This window comes from Rousettus aegyptiacus, unplaced genomic scaffold, assembly GCF_014176215.1.
Source record: "Rousettus aegyptiacus isolate mRouAeg1 unplaced genomic scaffold, mRouAeg1.p scaffold_m13_p_12, whole genome shotgun sequence".
NCBI classification, from domain to species: Eukaryota; Metazoa; Chordata; class Mammalia; order Chiroptera; family Pteropodidae; genus Rousettus; species Rousettus aegyptiacus.
The window spans coordinates 56,285,922-56,307,072 of NW_023416287.1; the positions used below are offsets into that span (position 1 = coordinate 56,285,922).

Below are 21,151 nucleotides of genomic sequence, written 5' to 3' on the forward strand. Positions count from 1 at the left end.
TCTGTAATACTAAAAGTCTAATAGAATTAATTCTTTTCCTTATATATGCAAACAATAAATTGAGAAAACATGGGCCAAAAGTTAACAAGAGGAGGAGGAGGATTTAAGGTCCAGGTATAGCAGGAAAAAGGGTTGTTAGCCATGACCAATTGAACATCCTATGAAACCAGTTATTTGATTCTAGTCTCTGTTTTTCCCTGGCAAATTTCTCTGTACCAGTAGTAAACTTTCTCTAATTATTCCAGAATTATTGGCATAGAAGCAACAGGTTTCACTTAGAGCTATACATAATCCATCTTGTTCTAAAAATAATAAATTTAAACCTCTTCTATTCTGAAGGACTACTTCTGCTAGTGAATTGACTTGAAGTTCTGGCCTACTGAGCTCAGTTAAATTTAGGGGAGTTCCTACCCTGACATAATAAGGGGGTTTTGGGTTTAGACACAACCAGCAATCTTGTCCTATGTCTGGGGTGGCCTTATTTAAGACCTTGTGTATTGTCGTTAGCAGAGTTATTAATGTTCCTTCTGGTTCTGGTTGTGACTGGTCGAATGCCTGGGCTAAAGAGGAAGAAAGGAAGAAACAGAGTTATACTTATGTATGCTTGAGTCTTAGTCTTAAGGGCCCGTCTTCCTGAGCTGTCCATTCTTGTGCTGCCTTCACATGGGAGTGATGAATCCATGATGGGATGCCATCTACTTTAACTGCAGTAGACGTCGTCAGGTAGCCAGTGAAGTGTGCTTTCCATTTGGGTTCTAGTCCTTTGGAAGTGAACTTCTGGATCCACACAGAGTCCCCAGGCTGAAACTGATAGGGAAGTCTGCCCGCTGGGGCTGAGTGGACAGCACGAACCCGGGACCAAATCTCCTTCTGCACTTTTTGAAGGGCCTGTAAAGACTCAGGTGAATCCATTAATATACAAAGTACACTTGGCTCGGAGAAGAACAAAGGGGAGAAGTTCTACCCAGGTCCTACCAGTTTCTAATCCTAACTTGGCTAATGTCTCATTTAGGGTCTGATTCATTTGCTCTACTTGGCTGAACTTTGGGGCCGGTAGGTGCAGTGGAGATTCTATTGCAAATTTAGGTAGCTAGCCAATTGCTGTGATACCTTTGCTATGAAGGCTGGCCCATCATCCAACCCTAAAGTTCTGGGGAGACCAAATCAAGGGAGGATTTCTTGTAGTAGTTTCTTAGTAACTACTAAGGCAGTCTCTTTCCTGGGAGGGAAGGCCTCTACTCATCCTGAAAAGGTGTCTGTAAAAACAAGTAAATATTTGTAGCCTCCCACATTTGGGGTTACCTAATTGAAATCGACTTCCCAGTGGTCCCCTGGATAAGTTCCTCTTTCTCTATGTCTAGGTTCTTCTTTCTTCCCCTTCTTTGAATTAACTTGGGCAGAAGCCCGGCATCGTGAGGCAATCTCCTCTGCAGTTCTTCCTTCTAGAGCATCTTAGTTCGCACTAGGTGTGTGGTCTGGTATAGTTGGTGGAGGAGAGTCCTTCTAAGGGCCTGTGAGAGCCCAATTGTTTTCATCTGGGGTCGTTCACCACCCCTATTGGTTCCTAGTGGCTCCCTTATCTTGAAAATATATGCTCTTTTCTGCTGTATAGGTCGGAGACAGAGGCAGTTCTGAGTAACGGACAACAGTCAGTAGATGTGGTGGGGGCCCCACTGGCCTTGTGGCCACTGCTCTTGCCTCTGTATTGGTGCTTCAGTTTTCCTTAGCTCAGGACTATTCCCTTTTTGATGCCCTTTACAATGAACAATAGCAAGAGCCTTAGGTATCTGTATGGCTTCAAGTAAGGCTGAGATCTCCTAATTGTTCTTAATGTCCTTCCCAGCTGAAGTCAGAAGCCCTCTTTCTTTGTAGATGGTTCTGTGTACATGTGCAGTGGCAAAGGCATATTGGCTGTCAGTGTATGTTGTGACTGCCTTATCTTTTCTCCATCTTAGTGCCTCAGTGAGGGTGATGAGTTCTGCCTTTTGAGCAGAAGTCCTATGGGGAAGAGCTTGTGACCAGATGGTGCCAGTTAGAGTTATGACCCCTGCCCCAGCATACCTCTTTCCTTCCTATGTGAAGTTGCTCCCGTCCGTGAACAGAACTTCATCGGCCTCAGGCGGAGAGGAGTCTTTAAGGTCTAGCCGCGAGGAATACACAGCGTCAGTGAAATCTATGCAGTCATGAATGGGGGTCTTGGGGTCTGAATCTGGCAACAGATTGGCTGGGTTGATGACAGTAGCTTTGGATTTGAGCCATATGTGTGTGGTTATCTGGTGCCTCCCTGTTGTTGAACAACTACCTTCTGGGCTATCTCAACAAATTGGGACAGGTTCATCCCTGCAAAACCTTCTAATTTTTGCAATTTACACTGGCTATCAGGGACTGCCTGAGTAGCAAAGTCTATATTAATTGCCTGTTGGTTCTCAGGGGCCTCGGGATCAATGGGGGTGTATACCCGGTATGCCTTGTTCAAGAAACGCTCCAGGGGATTCCTGAGGTCTCTCCCTGTATAACTTCAGTTACCTTAGAAAGGTTAGTTGGCTGGCGAGCAGCCATCCTAATTTCCCCAATTTGAATCTAGTGGTACCAATCTAATGCCGCCGTTCTCCCTGCCTGAGAATTGTGTCCCCAGTCTGGGCGAGTGGAGGGAAATTCCTCCTCAATCTGTTCCCCTGCTTCCTTAACTCTCCTCCTTCCCACAGGTATCTTTTGTGTTTCAGTCCGAATGCATCCATGTTCTTCTGAGGGGTCAAGGGGGTATTTAAAAGCTGTTGGCAATCGTCCCAGGTGGGGCAGTGAGTCTGAAAGACGCTTTCTAAGAGTCCCATTAATGCCTGGCTTTTCTCAGAGAAAGGTATATTCTGTGCCTTCCAGTTGTACAGGGCACTAGTTGAGAAAGGCATGTAAACCATAAAGGGCCTGTCTGTGTGATGCCCCTGGAGTGGTGCTTCTCGCAAGGGGAGGATGGCCGGGGTGGTGGTATCAGCTGGTACCCTGCCCAGAGTGGAAGCAGGAGGCCCATAAGGGTTACCTGCTGGCCATCCGGGGAGGTGAGGCGGTGCTATTTGGCTTCTGTTGTCCTGAATTATAGGGTGGGAGAAGGTCACTGTCCTCCTGTGGAGTTTGGAGGACTGAGGAACTGGGCTGTCTAGGAGATTTAGTTGCTGCATGTTTCAGGGTGCCTACAACTAAAACCTGCTCTCCCAGAGAAAGGGCACACCGGCGGAGCCAAGGAGGGTGTTCTGAACAAGGTTTGACCGTTGATCAATGTAGGGAAACTGATCAGGATGTCCCGGGTCTCCCGTGACAACCTTCTAAACATTCCTTACCGAACCTTTGTCAAAAGAGCCCATCCGGATTCCAGTTTACATCAAATGACAGCCACTCAACTTCACACAATGTACTTAGTCTGCCTGGAGAAAACTTTATGTCATAGTTAGCTCCCTCTACAAACCCTTCTTTAAAATGTCGCCAGAGACACCCCAAGGGTGTCTTCTGTGAACTCAGGCTTCCCTCAATCGCTTGTGCAGAAAACACAAAACACAAAACAGACACTCAGACGAGAACAGTTACTGAGATGCAGGTGGACCCAGAGAAGTCTGCCATCTACAACCTAGACAGGACCAGAGACAATAAACAGAACCTGACAACAGGGCACAAGAGGTGGCGTCCTGCAGCCTGGCCATGGTCTGGGAGATATGACTGCATCCAGTCTCTCCACAGACCCCTAATGACCGGTCAACAGAACTAGGAAGGTACCTTTTATCTACCGAGGCCTCGGAGATTCCAAATTCCCCTCGGGACCAGGAACAAAGAGTGTGTCCGGAAAGTTGCATCTTTGATGATTGCATTAACCCCGTCACAGCATTCAAGGGCCCTGGAACGTCTCAGGTTGGCTACCCCTTTGAATCTGTAACAGAGACAGCAACCACTTCGGAGGCCGATCCGGTCTTAGATCTCAGGGCCACTCCCTGAGATCTCTCTGGGGCCTCCAGATGTTGGAGCTACCAGCCCCTGAAAGACACACGGACCACCAGAACTCACTGAGTTATAGGGAACACACTCTTTATTCAGCCAGCTGGGTCTGCCAGGGGTACGCAGACCCCAAATTAAGCAGCCCGGAAATGTAGAGGTCCAGGGTTTTTAAGCCCCACATCCCATTCTTCATTCTGTCTAAACACAAAGGTCTACTTTTCTTCTATTCACTACCTGTCGACCCACAGGTTGGGTGTGCAAGCGGTGGTACAGAAGCAGAAAGCTTATTGTTAGAATGTTATGTTCCTATGGGTGACAGCCTATGTTCCCATGGACATAGCCAAGCAGTAATTTTCCAGTAAGAGTCATTTTTTTCAGTCGCCACAGTTGCACTGAGGACCTCAAGAAATCAACTAGTAACCTTTCTATCGCTACTTCTCAAACTTTTGTAAGCACACTGATTACTTGAGGACCTTTAAAAGTGCAGATTCTGATTCAGTAGGTATGAGATTCAATCAGAGTACTAACAAGCTCCCAGGTGATACAGATGTTGCTGGCTCATGGGCAGCTTGAATAGCAGGATGCTGAGTGACTGCTTGTCTACTTTAGATGCCCAGGCTCTCTGTTGTCTCCTTTTCCCCTCAGCTGATTCCAAACCTTGATTGTCTGTAGTAGATGTCTTTGGGTTTTTAGAACTTGACTAACATTATTGAGCAGGAAAAGTGTGTGTACAACTGAAATGAAAGAACACGAAATAGCTTTTTAATATATGTATTTGTTGCTATCGTAATATGTCTTCTGGCTTTATATTTTCCTGCTTTATCCCTCTGGTTGGATTAGTTATTTCTTTTTGGATGTGTTTCTACGTAGCCACCAACCAGGGTCTTCCCTCCACCTTTAATTGCTAGGCAGTGTGATTCCAGTGCACTCTGTACTTCTGTCTATTGCCAGAGGTATGCTGTGTTGTAATTGTTTTTTTGCACTAGATTATTAGTTTGTGGGTAAGGAAAATGTGTGTGTGTTCATTCCCTGTATCTCTGTTTCCTAGCAAAGCCATAGCTCTGAATGAATATTTTCTGAATAAAATGCTCTTTTCAAAAAGTTTTTGACTCATTTGATCTGAGGTTAGATTGTCATTAGGCTGAAAAAGGAAACTGAGGATTTCTTAATCAAAGAGATTAAGAGATGTAGGGATGAACAGTCAGTTCATTGCTTTGCCCTATCATTCTCTCTTCCACTTATAGTTTAGTAGTTCAGAAATGATCACCATTTGTACTGTTCCTGAGAGAAAATTGGTCAGAAAATTTAAATAATTTGTTAGTCTGTGGTATGGTTATTTGACCTATTTAGTGTAACACTGTTGTGGACATTAATAGTTTTTCTTTGTGTGTGTATTTGATATCTAACAGGTAGTTTATTATATGTAATTACATTTAGCCTCGTGTAAGAAAACATATAAGTCCTTTGAAAGAGTTTTTTGTGTCAAAGCAAGTAATTGAGCTGCACATGAGGCTGTCAGATTCTCCATCTGGTCAGCCTTTGCTGTCATGGTATTGCATTTTGATTTTACTGGGGTTCTTAATCTTTTATGTTTTCTTTGTTCCAGAGTGGGTCAAAGTCCTAGTCATTCTGTGCTCTTGAAGCCAAGCTGTGCCCTTGGCAGAAGATATGACGGTTGTCATATCTCCTAAACTATCAGATCTTACCCAATTTTCAAATTGCTGAAGTCACACCTTGTTTATAAAGCTTCTTTTGTTTTATAAGAAAAAATTAGCAAATTAATATTTATGTGTGTGTGTGTGGTGAGGGGTGACATAGATAATTATATTACTGGGTGTGGGAGAAAATTTAGAAAGTTAGAAGCTAGGAGCCATTTAGCTGGCCTTTTCCTTTATTTATGAAATAAATGGATTAGATTAAATATAAATTTTCCTCTAGCTATGCACTATGAGACTAGGATTTTGCACACAATATTTGTCCTTTGCCAGCTGTATCCCTGTTGGCTCCACCAATAGGGACACTAGAAGGAGGGTGGAAGGCTGCAGGGAGAGAAGGGACTTGCTGTTTCCCATTTTGCTTGCCCTTCTTGTTGGTAACATTTCAGCCAGCAGGATTTCAGTATCAATATTTGATTCCAGTTTGCTTATTTCCAGAAACAGCCTTGATGTGCCTCTGACTCAGTGACTCTAGCACTAGTCAGTCAGTCAAAACCACTCCTTAAAGGTCTGGATCCCAGACTGCCTCTTACATTTTAATGATTTTATTTTTTACTACCCACCCTGGCCCCATTTCTAGAGGTGGTAGATTGGTGTGGTTTCTGTCTCCTTACTGGACCCTGACAAGTAAATGTACTTACCAAACCTCGATCTTATTTTTCTATCCCATTTACCAGTTAAGTAAAAAATTTTATTGAAATTTAGCTGGTAATTTTCTTTCTTTTGATGCTAATAATTTCTTACAAATGAAGGTGTTTCATTTTTATATTTTGAATAAATGAATTCAAAATCCACTGAATTTCAAATGAAGTAAAATATTTTAAGGATGCAGAAATGAGAGTTTATTGGTGAATCAGATCATTTCAGCATTAAAGACCATATAATGATAGAGATATCTCTAGGCATCATTTTTTCATTGCTATTTCTAGTTTTTTTCGGACAGCCTTTATTTTCTCATTTATTGTCAGACATCATCTTTACCTGGAAGGTACAGATGAAATGGGTATAATTAAAAAAAAAAAATCTTCTAAAGTGTATTACCACTAAGCTATTTGCATCACATAAAAGGAGTGCAATTTTGGTTAAAAAGAATGGAACTTATTCTTAATTTTGACTCTTAGGTATTCTCTCAAGATAATCAACAACACGTTGTTTTGTATTATTAGGATTTACTTTACAGAGCCACTTAACTAGGCACCAGAAAGCTGCAGCATGTCTTAATGTGTCAGAGGTGAGCAACAGTGTTAGGCCCTCATGCTCTCAAACTCCCACTCACCCTCAGTTCAACTTGTGTTCCATGTGTGACAGGCGATTTTTTATAGGGACCCACTGAGGGTGCTAGTGTCAACTGATTTACAATTAATAAAACATAATTTTATTCTTAGATTTTTAAGGAAAAAATTAGATCTGAAAAACTAAAAGTTTTAATGGAAGTCCACAACCCTTTATTCAGAATGCTTGGGATCAAGTTTACAAACTTTTAGATTTTAGAACCATAATGTGGTATGTTTGCCATATATTGCTTAACACCCTCTTCAAGGTCCACAGTAGCACCTTGCAATCAAATACATTAATATTTCTGCAGTGAACATATGAATAATTATACTAAGGAGCTAAATAAAGACTACTTACGTAAATGTATATAACATCTTGTTTGTTCAGATCAGGGTTTACCACTAAGTAAGTTTGCTGTTAATTTACAAAAAAACTTCAGAGTTTTTAGGTTTTGGAATTACAGATGAAAGATTGTGGATTTGTATTTTCTCTTGCATTTCAAGAGATCACGTTCTGTATCTCTTGGGTCATGTGCCTTACTTTGGAAACCATTACTTTAAGTCACCAAGCAGGAGCTTATGCATTTTAAGTACCATTAGGAAAATGGCTTTTTTGAGCATTCCTCCTCATAAACCTATTTCTTCACTCACTTACATATGTCCCCACATCATTTAGCTTGTCTCTTTTACCACCATGTCTGTATTACAAGGATTGAACCATCTCCTCAGATGGAACTAGAAACAGCAACAATTTTTATCTTTGTATGTTCCTAGATTAGCTCTATGTAGAGTAGATAGGTTTTTGTGAAATAGATGGTACCTAAGTTGTCTCTAAAATTTTGTTTCTGAGGGAAAGTGGGTTCTGAGTTCTTAAACAATCGGCTTATAAATGAACTGGTAGAATACTAGATAGGGTGGGGTTTAAATTAGTGGAGAAGATAATGGGACACAGCAGATAGACATTCATTTTTTGTTTTAGAATACTTTTTTTTTTTTTAAAGCACATTTACTTTTGTAGATACTTGCTTTGGTTGGAATGAGTATTTAGTTTTCTCCACAGGTGAATTTATCTTCTTGATAATTTTGTTCCTAAAAACCAAGAAATGGGGCAGAAACTCTTTAATATTAAAAAAAACATTATTTGAATTTTGGGAGTTTCGGGATTATAATAGGTTATGGTGCCTTGCTTACCTCTTTCCTCTAGTCTCTTCATGGAATAGTGGTCAAGATATTCATTCTAGATTTTATTAAGTAGACCTGTTAACTAGGGGAATGGACTGACACTTACTGAGCTCCAGCTATATGTCAGGCAGTATGCTAAGCATTTAACATACTTTATCTCATTTAAGCCTTCTAAATATTTTAATTGATGAACCTTTCATTTTACTGATGGAAAAACAGGTTATGAGAAATGAACTTAGTTGCCAAGATTTTACAAGTAATAAATTGATGGTGGAGATGCAAATCTAGATTTGTTAGTCTTTTTTTTTTTTTCTTCCTCACTTTGAGCCTTAATTCTTCACCTATAAAATGAAGTTGGATTAGGTTAAGGTACACAGACAAGTGTTTTGCTTCTAAAATGAAATAACAAGTTTTACCAGTTAGCAGGGGAAAAAATTTTAAGTAGATAAAATTCTTAATTTTGTTTGACCTCATTTTCTACTGCTATGTAACAAGTGCTAAAAATAACAAATATATTACTAAAATTGCTAATTGTATACCTAATTAGCTTGTTTCATTTGGACTATGTTGGGAATGATTTTAATTTTATTGTGCAATCTTGTAATAGAGTAGCAGAAGCTACAAAAATAGATGAGAGAATAACTTGTCTAATAGAAAATAGATATGGAGTTGTAGATTTTGGGTGAGACACCTTCAAAGTCATTTTCTTAGAACACATTAACAAGAGTTGGTTGGAAGTAAATGGTGTTTCATTCTACTACATTATTGAAATTAACTGAAAAATAGATAATCTTTTCAATGTTTAAAATGTCTCTCTTCAAGATTTATTTGAATATTAGATTAGGATTTAATACCATATATTTGAAATCCAGTAGGTTGCATGGGGAATATGATGCCCTAGATATGTAATTATTTTTTAGATAAGATCAGAGCTAAGTAGGAAAAAAATCCAGCAGAGAGAAGAGCACAAGGCTTTGCAGACCTACCTGGGTTTGAATTTGAGCCTGTTACTTAGTAATGTCGTGTGACTTCAGGAGCCTCAATTTCTTCATCTATAAATGGGGATAATATCTTTCAGTATTTTTGGAAAGGTTAAATAAAATATAAGTGAAACACCAAGCTTGATACTAATAAGTAGTAGCTAGTACTAATAATAATTCTATTTTCATTAGTATTTCTCAAAAGTAAGGAATGTGGAATATACCAGCTAGGTGGCAGGGCACCAAGGCCTCACCCTCATTAAGGATTTCATGGAAAATAAGATGCATATGCTAATTGGTTAACCCTCCTTTAATCTCTGTAAATATTTTGTCACGTTGATTTGGAGGTAAAGTTGAATGAATCGATAAATCAGAAATAAGACTTTTTGGTTGGTTGAATGACATCAACAACCAGTTATGCCTCAATAATTACATTTAAATACTCGTTAATGACTTATAAATTATTTTTAATGTTAGGTGAAATCTTTTAATTAGGGCAAAAATTTAGAGGATTAGGCATTATACTAGTCTACTAGGGATGTTTATTTTTATTTTAAAAAGTAAAAAATTTTTTTTTACATAACATTTAAATATCCAAGCAGATAAATAATTAATACATACCTGTGAACCATCTAGAAACAAAGCATTACTAATATATTTGAAATATTATGTACGTCTTCCCAATTTCATTCTTTTCTTTCCTCTCATGTGGTAACCACCATCTGGAAATTAGTTATTCTCATGGGTTTCTTTATTTGCAACATTTTATATCCTCGTATAATTAAAAAATTCATTATAGTTGTAGGATCCATCCATGTAGAATTGTGTGGCCATTCATTTTAGATACCCTATTGTTACATATTTTTCCATTCTCTTGTTAATGAGCAATTATATTGTTTACTTTTATTTTTGCTATTGTATAAAGTGATAGTTTAGATATTCTTGTTCCATGTTGAAGTGTATAGTGAACTGCCTGTAGTGAGAACTTTAGTTCTCTCCCTTTCAGTCATCTTTTCTATCTAGAAATTCAACATTTTACTTACATAAATCAGTGCTTTGTGAATTTAAGCTGTTTTCATTGGCTGTTTTAACTTCTTCTTATTGATCTTGACTAGCATGTTTTACTGTTCTCAAAAAATTTTCCAACAAAGAGACTTAAGTTATGTAAATTTTCTAAGTTATTGAATTTAGGCGAGATGCCATTAAAACGTAGAGCAGATGGTCATTTGAGTATTAGTAGAATGAGTCAAAAGCTATCATCAGGTGGTTCATTTAACGGTGGCAGATGTCTTCATAAAGCTTAGCAAAGGGAAAGAACATTAACTCTTGAGGGTAATGTGGTATTCTATAAGAAGGAAAAAAGCACTAATAGGTTTAGTTAGGGAATTAAAGTTTTATGAAATGAAAATTTTAAGAAATAACTCTTGCCAGAGCTAAGGAGCTTTATACTGGGAAGAAATGGTGTTAGATGAGAATAAATTGGGTGAAGGTAGTAAGGGGAAACAAAAAACCTACCAGTGTGAGAGATCAGTAAAATTTTGGCCTTTTTTATGTAATGCCCTTTCTTCTGTTTTATGTTTTCTTTAAATACCAGCTTTTGTTTTAAATCCAGTTAATTGCATTTTCATTAAAAATTCTGTAGTGCTCATTTTGGTAGTAGAGTGAGTTGCTTTGTTCCAATTCTCAGCTTTAGTCTGTTTCACAGCTGTTCAGTAGCTTTGTTGGCCTTTCAACTGTGGGAACCAAGAAAGGATTTGGATGTGCTTTTGTGTGCATTAATGGTTTTCCTGAAGTAGTCTTTAAAACTATGAATTGTAGAGGGGCCTTTTTTTTTCTTAACCAGTTATCATTGTGGGTTTAAATGATTCCTTTTTAAAGAAAGCCTGTACATAGATTATGAGCTCATGAATGTTATTGTACTTTGAAGAATGTGCATAGAGAAAAATGTGTTCATCGCTGAAAACTGGACTTTCTCATTTTGGTCAGGAGGTTGGAATACATTTTTCCTGTGCTTTTCATTAACTTAACTCTCCTTTGAAGAGCTACACAGATATTTTAGGCTAAACCTCTAAATGTATAGTTGATACCAATTCGTTAGTGCATTTTACTTTTTGTGATGACCAAGGAAACCTATTTTAGACCTTGTCAGAAACATAAGCATATGGGAACATTTACTGTTACTGATATTTGATGTTAATTATGTTTTTGGTAATGGTGCTTTCCTGTAGTAAGACAGGTTAGGTATGTGGTAATGAGGATTAGATGTAGACAAGGTAGATATTTTCTTTTCATAAGCATGGAAAAGTGCAGTGCAGTGGTTAAAAGAAATAAAAGCTTCAAAGTAGCAGTTACATACCCTGTTGCTAAAGTAACTATTTGAAATTTGGTTTCTGTAAATATTTGCTAAGAGTTCCCCGTGTTTTTGTTTTAGCTTTTATTTTAATTATAAGTGACATATATATTAGCGTTTCTGATGCATATGCTGCATATTAAATGCCCCTGTTCACCCAGCTGCTTCCTAAAATTAATACACCCTCAGTATAGAAAACTTGGAAAACTACAAAGGGTAATCATCCCATCAGCACATTTGGGGGGCTGTCTTTCTAGTTTTTCTGTGTACATTGATTGTATGTATCATATAATTTATTTTACCAAAATGGTATACTGTAATTATTTACAAGCTTTATAAAATAATGTAGTTTACTATGTCAGTAACAGTTCTACAACATGGTTTAGTAACTGCATAGAATTTCCGTGTGAATTAGCATAGTTTACACGTAAGTAGCCTCATATTTTTGACGTTAAATTTTTGTTATTATTTACTATAATTGACTCTCTTTAGATATACCTTTTAAAAAATTTGAAGGCTAGGTCAAGGTTTTTAAGGCATTTGAAACATTTTGCAAGTACCTTCTGTAGAAATTGTATCAATTTTATATTTCTCTCTCGGCCGTATCTGACTGGCTCTCAATACCATCTTCACATGCATCATATGACGTTATTTTTGATGTGTGCCTTATTTGAGAGGATAAAATTAGTCTCGTTTTGTTTTGTTTTTTAAATTATGAAATTGATAATATGCTTATAATAAAACTAAACAATTCGAAAGTATATAGAACAAAACATGAATGTGTCTTCCCCTCCCCCATCTGTGCATCCACAATTACTTTCAGCAGTTTGGAGTGTGCTTTCAGATTTTCTCTATTTATACACTGTGTATATGTGTGCTCACGTGGGCACACGTGATTTCTAGATTTTGTGTCATGCTTAGAAAGACTTTATTTAAAATTGTAAAATATGCTGTTCAACTTTTTTCCTAGCATTTTTACAGTTTTTAAAAATATTCAATACTTTATCTTTATTTTTGGTATGTTATACTTAGGGACCTATAATTTAAAAAAGATTGTAACTTATTTTTAACTTGCTTTACTGCAGTTATAATGGTTACATAACAAATTACCCCAAAACATAGTGGCGCGAAACAATTTATATTCTCATGGCTTCCATGAGTCAAGGATTTGCATTTGGTTTAGTGGAGAATGACTGGCTTGTCTCTACTCCACAGTGTCTATGGCCTGAGCTGGAAGAGTCAAACTGTGGAGGGACTGGCAGAGCCAGGTTTCCTAGGGCATCTCTTACACCTTTATGTGGCCTCTCCATGTGGTCTCTCCTATGGCAGCTTTATCATAGCCAGACTCACTGTGAAAGAATTCTGAAGGCATGTAGGCCATGAATCCTGAGGTAGGGGGAGAGACAGACAGGGACAGATAAATGGTATCTTGCATTGTCTTTTATGACCTAGCTTCAGAAGTCTTATAGTGTCACTTCTACCACCTTCTGTTGATTAGGGCAGTTGCAAATGTTTACCCAGCTCTAGTGGGAAGAAGAAAATAACTTGTCTCTTGATAGTCATGTGTCATTGTCACATTGTCAGAAGACCACTGTGAGGATGGACATAAGGATGGACATAAGGATGGACATATTGGTGTGTTGCTCTTTGGAAAGCATAATCTGCCACACCTTTTCTCCATTTTAAATATACACTCAGTTTTCCAGGAATGTAACTGGTGTAAAATGCATGTATAAAGCAGGAATAATATACCTGTATTTCAGTATTAAAGTCTGAATTTTTAAAACCTCATATTGTGATTCTTGCCATTTCTCATTAATTGCAGTTTTATGAAAATTTAAAATTCAGTTTAATAGCTTTGCATCAGACAGTATGACAATCCTTCAAAAATCTTGATTTTTTCATATGTTTTAGAATTTACCTTAGAAAATAACTCTGTGTGAGCTAGAATAATTTCTTTGTAAACTTTTGCTGTTTGTGTTGAGAGATAATTACAGGAATAATTACAGGGGTTTTTTTTTGAAATTAATATTATAAGGAATTGATTACATGTTGATTTAAAGCAAAATATCACAAATTCTTGATAACCCAAGGCATGATAAGCCAGTTTATGGATTATTTGGTACTTTTTAAAAATCCTTATGTGATTAAAAAAAGCTATAACATTTTCTGAGTATTCGTTGATACACATAATAAGGAAGAATAGAACTTTCAAATTGCATTCAGCCTTTTGATTTATGTTCTAAAAGACTGAACATGTAATACTAGTGAATGCTGGTAGCTTTGAGTTGTGTAGCTATAAATCTGCGGTTTTTAATTGTAGTTTGCATTCCGTTTAGACTAGAGTGTATGGCCTTTGATGATAATTTTCATGATTGATACAGTCAGACTTAATTATCATGGGATAGAATACATCATTATCAGCTGATGAGAAGTGGTTGATGATCTGCTGGTATGTGGGACTCTCTTGCATGGTAGTTGAGTCCACTGCTCCTGTTCTGGTGTGAAAACAATTAAAGGAACTGAGAAGATAGGTAGGAAGCCATAAGCTTTGGGGAAAAACCTGAGATGAAATGGTGAGAGAATGACCATGGAGAAGGTGAGTAATTTGCTCAAATGGGAGTAATCCACACATTAATAATTGAATATTCTCTATATGCAGACTCTGGGAATTGGGAAGTTAAGTTCTTTGATGTCTGTCTATATAAGTATTGCTGAATTTTTGTGGGATATATGATGATTTTGGTCAGCAAATTACTTAAATAGATGACTGGTACATTTAATAAATCTATATTAAGATGAAATATAAATGCAGTATAATTCTTTCTAAATTAAGTGCAATATACTTTATATTTTGCTTTAAAATGTTTCAAAGTATATTCACCTCTATTATATCACTTTTATCTCTATTATATCACTATTATACCAGTGTCCCTTTCCTTATTATGTTAGTCTGCTTGAACCACTATAACAAACTACTACACAGTGGATGGTTTAAACAGCATGAATTTATTTTTCACAGTTCTGGAGGCTGGGAAGCTCAAGATTAAGGTGCTGGCCAAATCTATTTCTTGATTTGGTGATGGCTCTCTTCATGGCTTGCCTTCTTGCTATGTCCTCACATGGCAGATAGAGACCTGGTCTCTCTTCCTCTTCTTATAAGGACATTAATCCCATCATGGAGGGCCACCCTTACTACCTCATTTAAACCTAATTGCCTCCCAAAGACTTCAGCATATGAATTTTGGGGGGAATACATTCAGTCCACTACATATGAAGAGAATTATCTTCTCAAATTATAGATGAGAATATTGATCCCAGAGTAGTTTAAGCTGAACATTTTGAACATTTGAACATTTCCTAGCTATTAAGCTATAGAACTAGTCTTAAATTACATATCCTTGTTTTTACTATGTGAATTTATTTGTTTATTTAAATATACAAATTAGAAATCATTTTATCTTGTTATTTTCCAGCACGACTCTAAAATTTATCTCTAAGTCTCTGACTGTCATATTCCTCTCAAACAGAACTTCTGGTTTATTGAACATGCTCTGGGCTCTTCTGAGATTTCTTTCTTCCTTTGAAAGGTCGATTCATCTACCATTTCTATGAAACTTTTCTGATTCTTTTTTAAATTTAGTTTCTTTGATGAGTTTCTATCAATGGAGGCCTGAGCCTGCATTTTTGAATTAACATACACTTATTTAGTTTTTTTGTTCATGGCTCCCTTTCTGTCTTAAAGAGAACTGTCTGTTCTTAAAGATTTCTAACTTATCTATTTGTTTTCTCTTGAATAATCTCATTTATACTTTTTTCTTTTGTTACCCTCTACATCTTTTGTTTTCTAGCGCATAGCCACCAAGTCCTAAATCTCTCTTGACTCTATTTCTTTCCACTTGTACTGTTATCACTCTGACTTAAACTACCATTATCTCACCCGGACTGCTGTATTAATTTCTTATGACTTACTAGCTACTTTTACTTTCTTCCTTTCTTTTCTCCATACTACAGCAAGAGTGATATCTGAAAGCAGCAAGGGGGCCTCGCTACAGTAACAGTAAAGAAATAATTACTGAATGAATCAGTAGGTACTGATGCCCACCATCTTCTCTGATCCTACAATCAAGCATTTGTGTGGAAGGAGACTGCAGAAGGATTGCACACAAAACATTTGGTTTGTGTGTCATGCTCTTTTAAAGTTCATTAGGCATTCCAACTTCTTTTTAGTGTTCATGCCTTTCCCCCTTTTTTATTCTTAACCATCTCAGCTCAGACACAGATTTATCCTTATGTTTGGCTCTTTATTTAGAATATGGTTACCTCACAGGGCATTAAAATTTAGATGTAGGAAATGAATTTTGTAGGTTTTTTTTTTTTTTTTTTTAAACCAAGAAGCAGCAATAGTGTATTAGTTCTTATAGGGCTTAGTACTTTTGTACTCTAGTTCTTACATATACAGCACATCTTTACTTGATTCTTAGAACATTCCTTACCTTTGAAAAACATATTCCCTTCTCCAAAGGGTACTGAGATTTTGAGAACTAAAATGACTCCTCTCTTTTCTTTAATTATGGAAAATTTCTAAACTTATATAAAATATAGACAAATATAATGAACCTCCATGTTACCTGTTACCCAACTTCAACATGAGCAATCCTCTCTGCCCCCCCCATTATTCTGAAAGAAATACTATTTTTTTAATATGTAAATACTTCATTTAAAATGACTTTTTCAAAGGCAGAAAGATAGTTATTGATAGAACTAGAACTTGAATCCAGGAGTGTTTTGTGTCATTGTTGTATGGACATCACAGTCCTTGCTTATAGTTCAAAATTGAACTTGACTATAAAGCATATATTCATAAATAGTAACACTGATGCTCCCAGGCCACCTTGTTTAAAGAAACTCTTAGTTTTAATTGATCTTAGTATAACAGAATAGTAAAGGAACATTATTTCTAGTCCTGTTACTTTGAAATGTCAGTTATTTTTCATTGCCTTATAGTTCTACCTTAGTTCTACCTTTTATGTCTACCTCATCCATCCATGTTAACATTTTTAGTGGCGGTTGTATTACCAAGTGCTTATTTTCTTTTTCTAGAGGTTTTTTATTTTTATTTTTAAAACTTATTCCTTAAGAAAAAAACTCAACTATAATATATTGTTACCCTTTAAACTGGGAAACTTGCTTGCTATTCATTTTCTGAAGTTTGTTGTTTACCTAGAGATAAATGCTTAAGTTAATCAGTAATTTGTGTCTATGATATCATGAGGATAAAATTGTCTTTTGGAGTAACTGTTTACATGGAGACTATGTTCAAATTCCTTAAAAGATTCCTGAATGATTGAAGTATGAAACATCTACTTGGTTGGTAAAGACTTCTGTCTTTCTCTAGATTGAACCTAAGTTTCAGTTTGTGGATGAGAACAAGGAAAGTGCTACTGAGAAATGTTCTTACTAATGAAAAAAAGAAGGGAAAGAAAGTATTTAGTCTGTAATTTGTGCTGATTAAAATTTTTGCAATCTGTTATCTTGAAACTGTATATGGTATATTTGAAATACTATTTCTCTATTGAAACACTTTGTCAAATGCTGTGTTCTTGTTTTTCCCCTTAGGGAACAATATTCAAGTAAATAATGCCTGTGATTAATGTAAGCATGTATCCTTGTTTTAATAGGCATCAAGCATGATGGAACCATGTGTGATACCTGCCGTCAGCAACCAATCATTGGCATTCGATGGAAGTGTGCAGAGTGTACAAATTATGATTTGTGTACAGTTTGTTATCATGGAGATAAACATCATTTAAGGCATCGCTTCTATAGAATTACTACACCAGGAAGTGAGCGGTATGGGAAATAATTTTTTCTTCAGTTGCAATTCCTTGTTAGTATTTTTTATACTATTCAGCCTTAAAAATAGGATTAGGAGAGTTTCTGACAGCTGGTTTAATCAGGAGGTAGCAAGTAACAGGGTAGCTTGTGGAGCAGGCCTGTCATTGAGTGAGGAAAGAGCTCTGTGAGAATGGAGCTGTATTTTCCCAAGATAATATAGGCTATTTTTTGTCTCATATAGAGACTTGATACTACTTCATGTTTGAAACTGCTAGGGTAGCCCAAGAGAGGCTGATTATTTTCTTTTTGCTATGCCTTCTAGTCTATTAATTGCTACCACTAGGGTCCATTAATTGAATCAAGGCATATGTTAAGACTTTGGGGCAACTACTATGCTTGTGCAAATTTGAAGATAAGACAGTATTCTTAAAGAGTTTACAAGTTAATGGATTATTCAATCAAGTAATTATCCTGTGATGTTTTGGACTCTGTGTAGAGATACATATTAAGTGTCTTAATAAGAGAGAGGAGTGTTAATTGTGAATGGGTGTCAGAGTATCAAGTAATTTATTCTTAGGTAGATTTGGATAATGCATAGGAGCAAGAATCTAGCTAGGGAGGAGTTGTAGAAAAATGGATTTTGTTGTCATAGTGTCCCAGTTCAAATCATGGTCCTGCCATTTATTAACTAAATAATTTTGTCTTTTGCTTACAGTTTTTAGAGTATAATAAAGACATTCTATAAATGAATAATGAGATAAAAATAGAAAAACAAACAAAAAACCCATTTTTTTTATTTTTTTTATTTTATGAATGAGAAGGATGTAGAAGAATAAGGGATAGATGGCCTTAGAGAGCCACTCTGGTCCAGATAGTTAAGTTTAGAATCATTTTCAAGGTCAAAAGTCTTTTGTAGGTATACAGTACTTTGAAGACAGTTTAGTGTTGGTTAAATCCAGGCCACAAATATATTTTACCTAGCATATACAGTGCTCTAAATTTTTGAACAATTGCTAATCTTTTGAAATTGGGTGATCTCACACAAAAATCTAAGCTCGTGAATTCTTAAAACACATACCCATATCCACCGACCCGCTCACCCACTCACTCACCCACTGACCCACCACTCCAGAAGATTCAACAGTGGACATGTATGTGTTCATGGCAAGAGTTGGTTGCAGCATGAGAGCACCAGTAAGTACCCTTTAGACGAAGCATACTTTTAAGTTCCCCAAAGTCCCTACCCAAGTCTGAGGTCAAGTGCCCCTTGCCATTTGTCTTTCTTAGGCCCGCATTCATATTATTTGCCTCATAGTTGAAGAGATTTGAGTTTGTCATTTGAAAATAGCGAAGAGCATAGTGATACCCTGAAATGTTTGTACTGGGTTCATATATGGATTCCATTGCTATTTAATATTTTTGAACTTGGGTAAATTACTTAACTCTTTGAGGCTCTGTTGCATTCTTTGTAAAATGGATAATAAAAAAATACCTTCTTAAGGAGTGCAATAGACTTTCCATCTCTCAAAGTGCGTTTATGAATAGTAAAACTCTGTAAATATAAGTTGTTTTTATTATTCTAACTACTATTGTCATCATGATTATTACCTGTGGAACGTAGTCGGTATTTCTGTAACATGCTGTTATGGCACTAACCAAAAAAAAGAATCTTTTATATTTTCAAAATACCTTTTATATAATCTTGTTTAAAAAAATAAATTACTGTTATCTATTTTTATATAAATTTGAAAATAAACCATTTTATTTTTAGGGTTCTGTTAGAGTCTCGTAGAAAATCTAAGAAGATTACAGCCAGAGGGATCTTTGCGGGTGCCAGAGTGGTACGAGGAGTAGACTGGCAGTGGGAAGATCAGGATGGAGGAAATGGACGTAGGGGAAAGGTAAAATTTTTTTCTTAGTTAGTCACGTTATTCTAGAATATATTATGGTCAGGAGATATTTATTACTATTATAATTGAATTTCTCAGCTTTTTTAAATAAGATTTTTTAAAATCTTAATTTACCTTTTTTAAATACAATGTTTTAAAATCTTAATTTACCTTTTTACTGAAAGAAAAAACGTTGTTCCTGCTCTGTTGTAAATATTGGCATTTCTTGAGAGTTTGTTAGGTAGATTTTACCTTCCCGTCTTTAGGCTTCATATTGCCATTTTGTTGTCCAGAATGCTTTCTGAAAATCCTGTTTGGGCCAGTCCTCCCTAACCTGTATCTTATGCTCTCAATTTTCTTGCTATTAAAATTTCATTTGAATTTACTTGTTTTATATTCCATTCCCTCAAAGACCTGTTTCTGAGGGGTAATAAGCAGCTACTTTATTATCCAGGCCACTTAACTTTGTTATCCTCTTCAGGAAGTGTGTAGAGCTGTCTAGTGGTCTATTATAGCAGTTATTCTGAAGGGAATTTTGTAGAGCCTGTTTCATTGGGTAGGATAGCCAAAGATATTAGGTTAAGTGAGTTATTGGTTTATTTATTTTGGGTTTTAGTTCTTTTGCTGATTAAACATTTATCGATTTAGTCAACAAATATTGAATATGCATACTTTGTGTTATGTCAGCTGCTAGATGTGCCAAAATGAGTAACATTTTACATTTGAGACTTAGGTGTCATTCACTGTCAGTTCTGTTACCTTCTTGAAAAAATTGTTTTTAGCATTGAGGAATGTTAATTTTAAAGTCTGTTATCTGAGGAGCTTTTCGTAGGAACTTAAAAGCCTCTTTTGTACAACTTAGTGCTATAAGATTTTTAAACGTCTTTTCAAACAGATATTTTCTAAATTCAGAGTATTTTATTATTGATTTCATATTAAGTAATAAAGTCTAATTTTAATGTATGAAATTCAGAGAAATGTACTTTAGCCATTATATTTTAAGGATCTCGAGTTTTATTAAAGAAGCAAACTTTTGCCTTTAAAAAGATTCATTAAATATTAATTGAATACCTACTATGTGCAGCATTCTGTCCCAAGCATCAAGTATATAGCAATAAAGAAAAGAGAAAAATTTGTAGTCTCCTGAAACCTCTCTTTGAATTAGGGAAGATAGACCAAAAAATATCTAAATTTGGACTGTGATGTGGCCTGTGGACCAGAAGTATAGGTGTTACTTGACAGCATATTAGAAATGTAATAGGTAATAGATCCCCTTTTTCCTAGATCTTCTAAATGAGAATCTTTATTTAAACAAGACCCTTAAGTCATTTATGCACATTAAAGTTTGAGAAGCATTGCTCTAAAAAGAAAAATAGAGTTGTGTGAATTTGAAAGAGGTGCCACCTCTCGTAGATGGAGTGCTATGGGGTCATGGTTGGCAAGTCAGTGGCAGAGAAAAGGCACTCCTTTGGTTATGGTTACCAGAAGAGCCTTGCCCCAGTACATAGGGTCTTGGTAAGAGGAGCCTGGGCTGCATATCAGCTTCTACTTTCTTCGTTGGCAAGACCCATTTTGCAGTAGACATCTTCAATAACCATTTATAGCAGTCCTCTCTCACACAGAGGAATGTATAAAATGTATATGAAAGTTTAAAGAATAGTAATAATGGTAACATTTTTATTCCCGCTATGCAGATTAAAAAATAGAATGTTATGAGGACTTATAAAAGCCTTCTGTTTACCCTTTCCCAATTGCAAGCCCCTGATTTTTGCTGTCATTATTTTTGCTGTCATAAACAATAAAGTTTTTCTTTATTGTTTATTGTTTGACGTAGTGCTGTGTCCTACAACATTTAGGATTTAATTTTTTAAAATTATTTTTTTAAATAAAATGTATTGGGATGATATTGGTTAATACAATTATATAGGTTTCAAGTGTACAATTC

The 21,151-nt window shown here is 36.3% G+C and overlaps 1 protein-coding gene across 1 annotated transcript in view; it reads left to right on the plus strand.

Moving 5' to 3' along the window:
• The window catches only part of MIB1 (mindbomb E3 ubiquitin protein ligase 1), a 117,756-nt gene that overhangs the window by 5,419 nt on the left and 91,186 nt on the right, over positions 1-21,151 (plus strand). The window contains exons 2-3 of the mRNA XM_016162983.2: positions 17,161-17,332; positions 19,089-19,218. Coding sequence (XP_016018469.1) covers positions 17,161-17,332; positions 19,089-19,218 — 302 coding nt within the window. The remainder of the gene's footprint in view (positions 1-17,160; positions 17,333-19,088; positions 19,219-21,151) is intronic.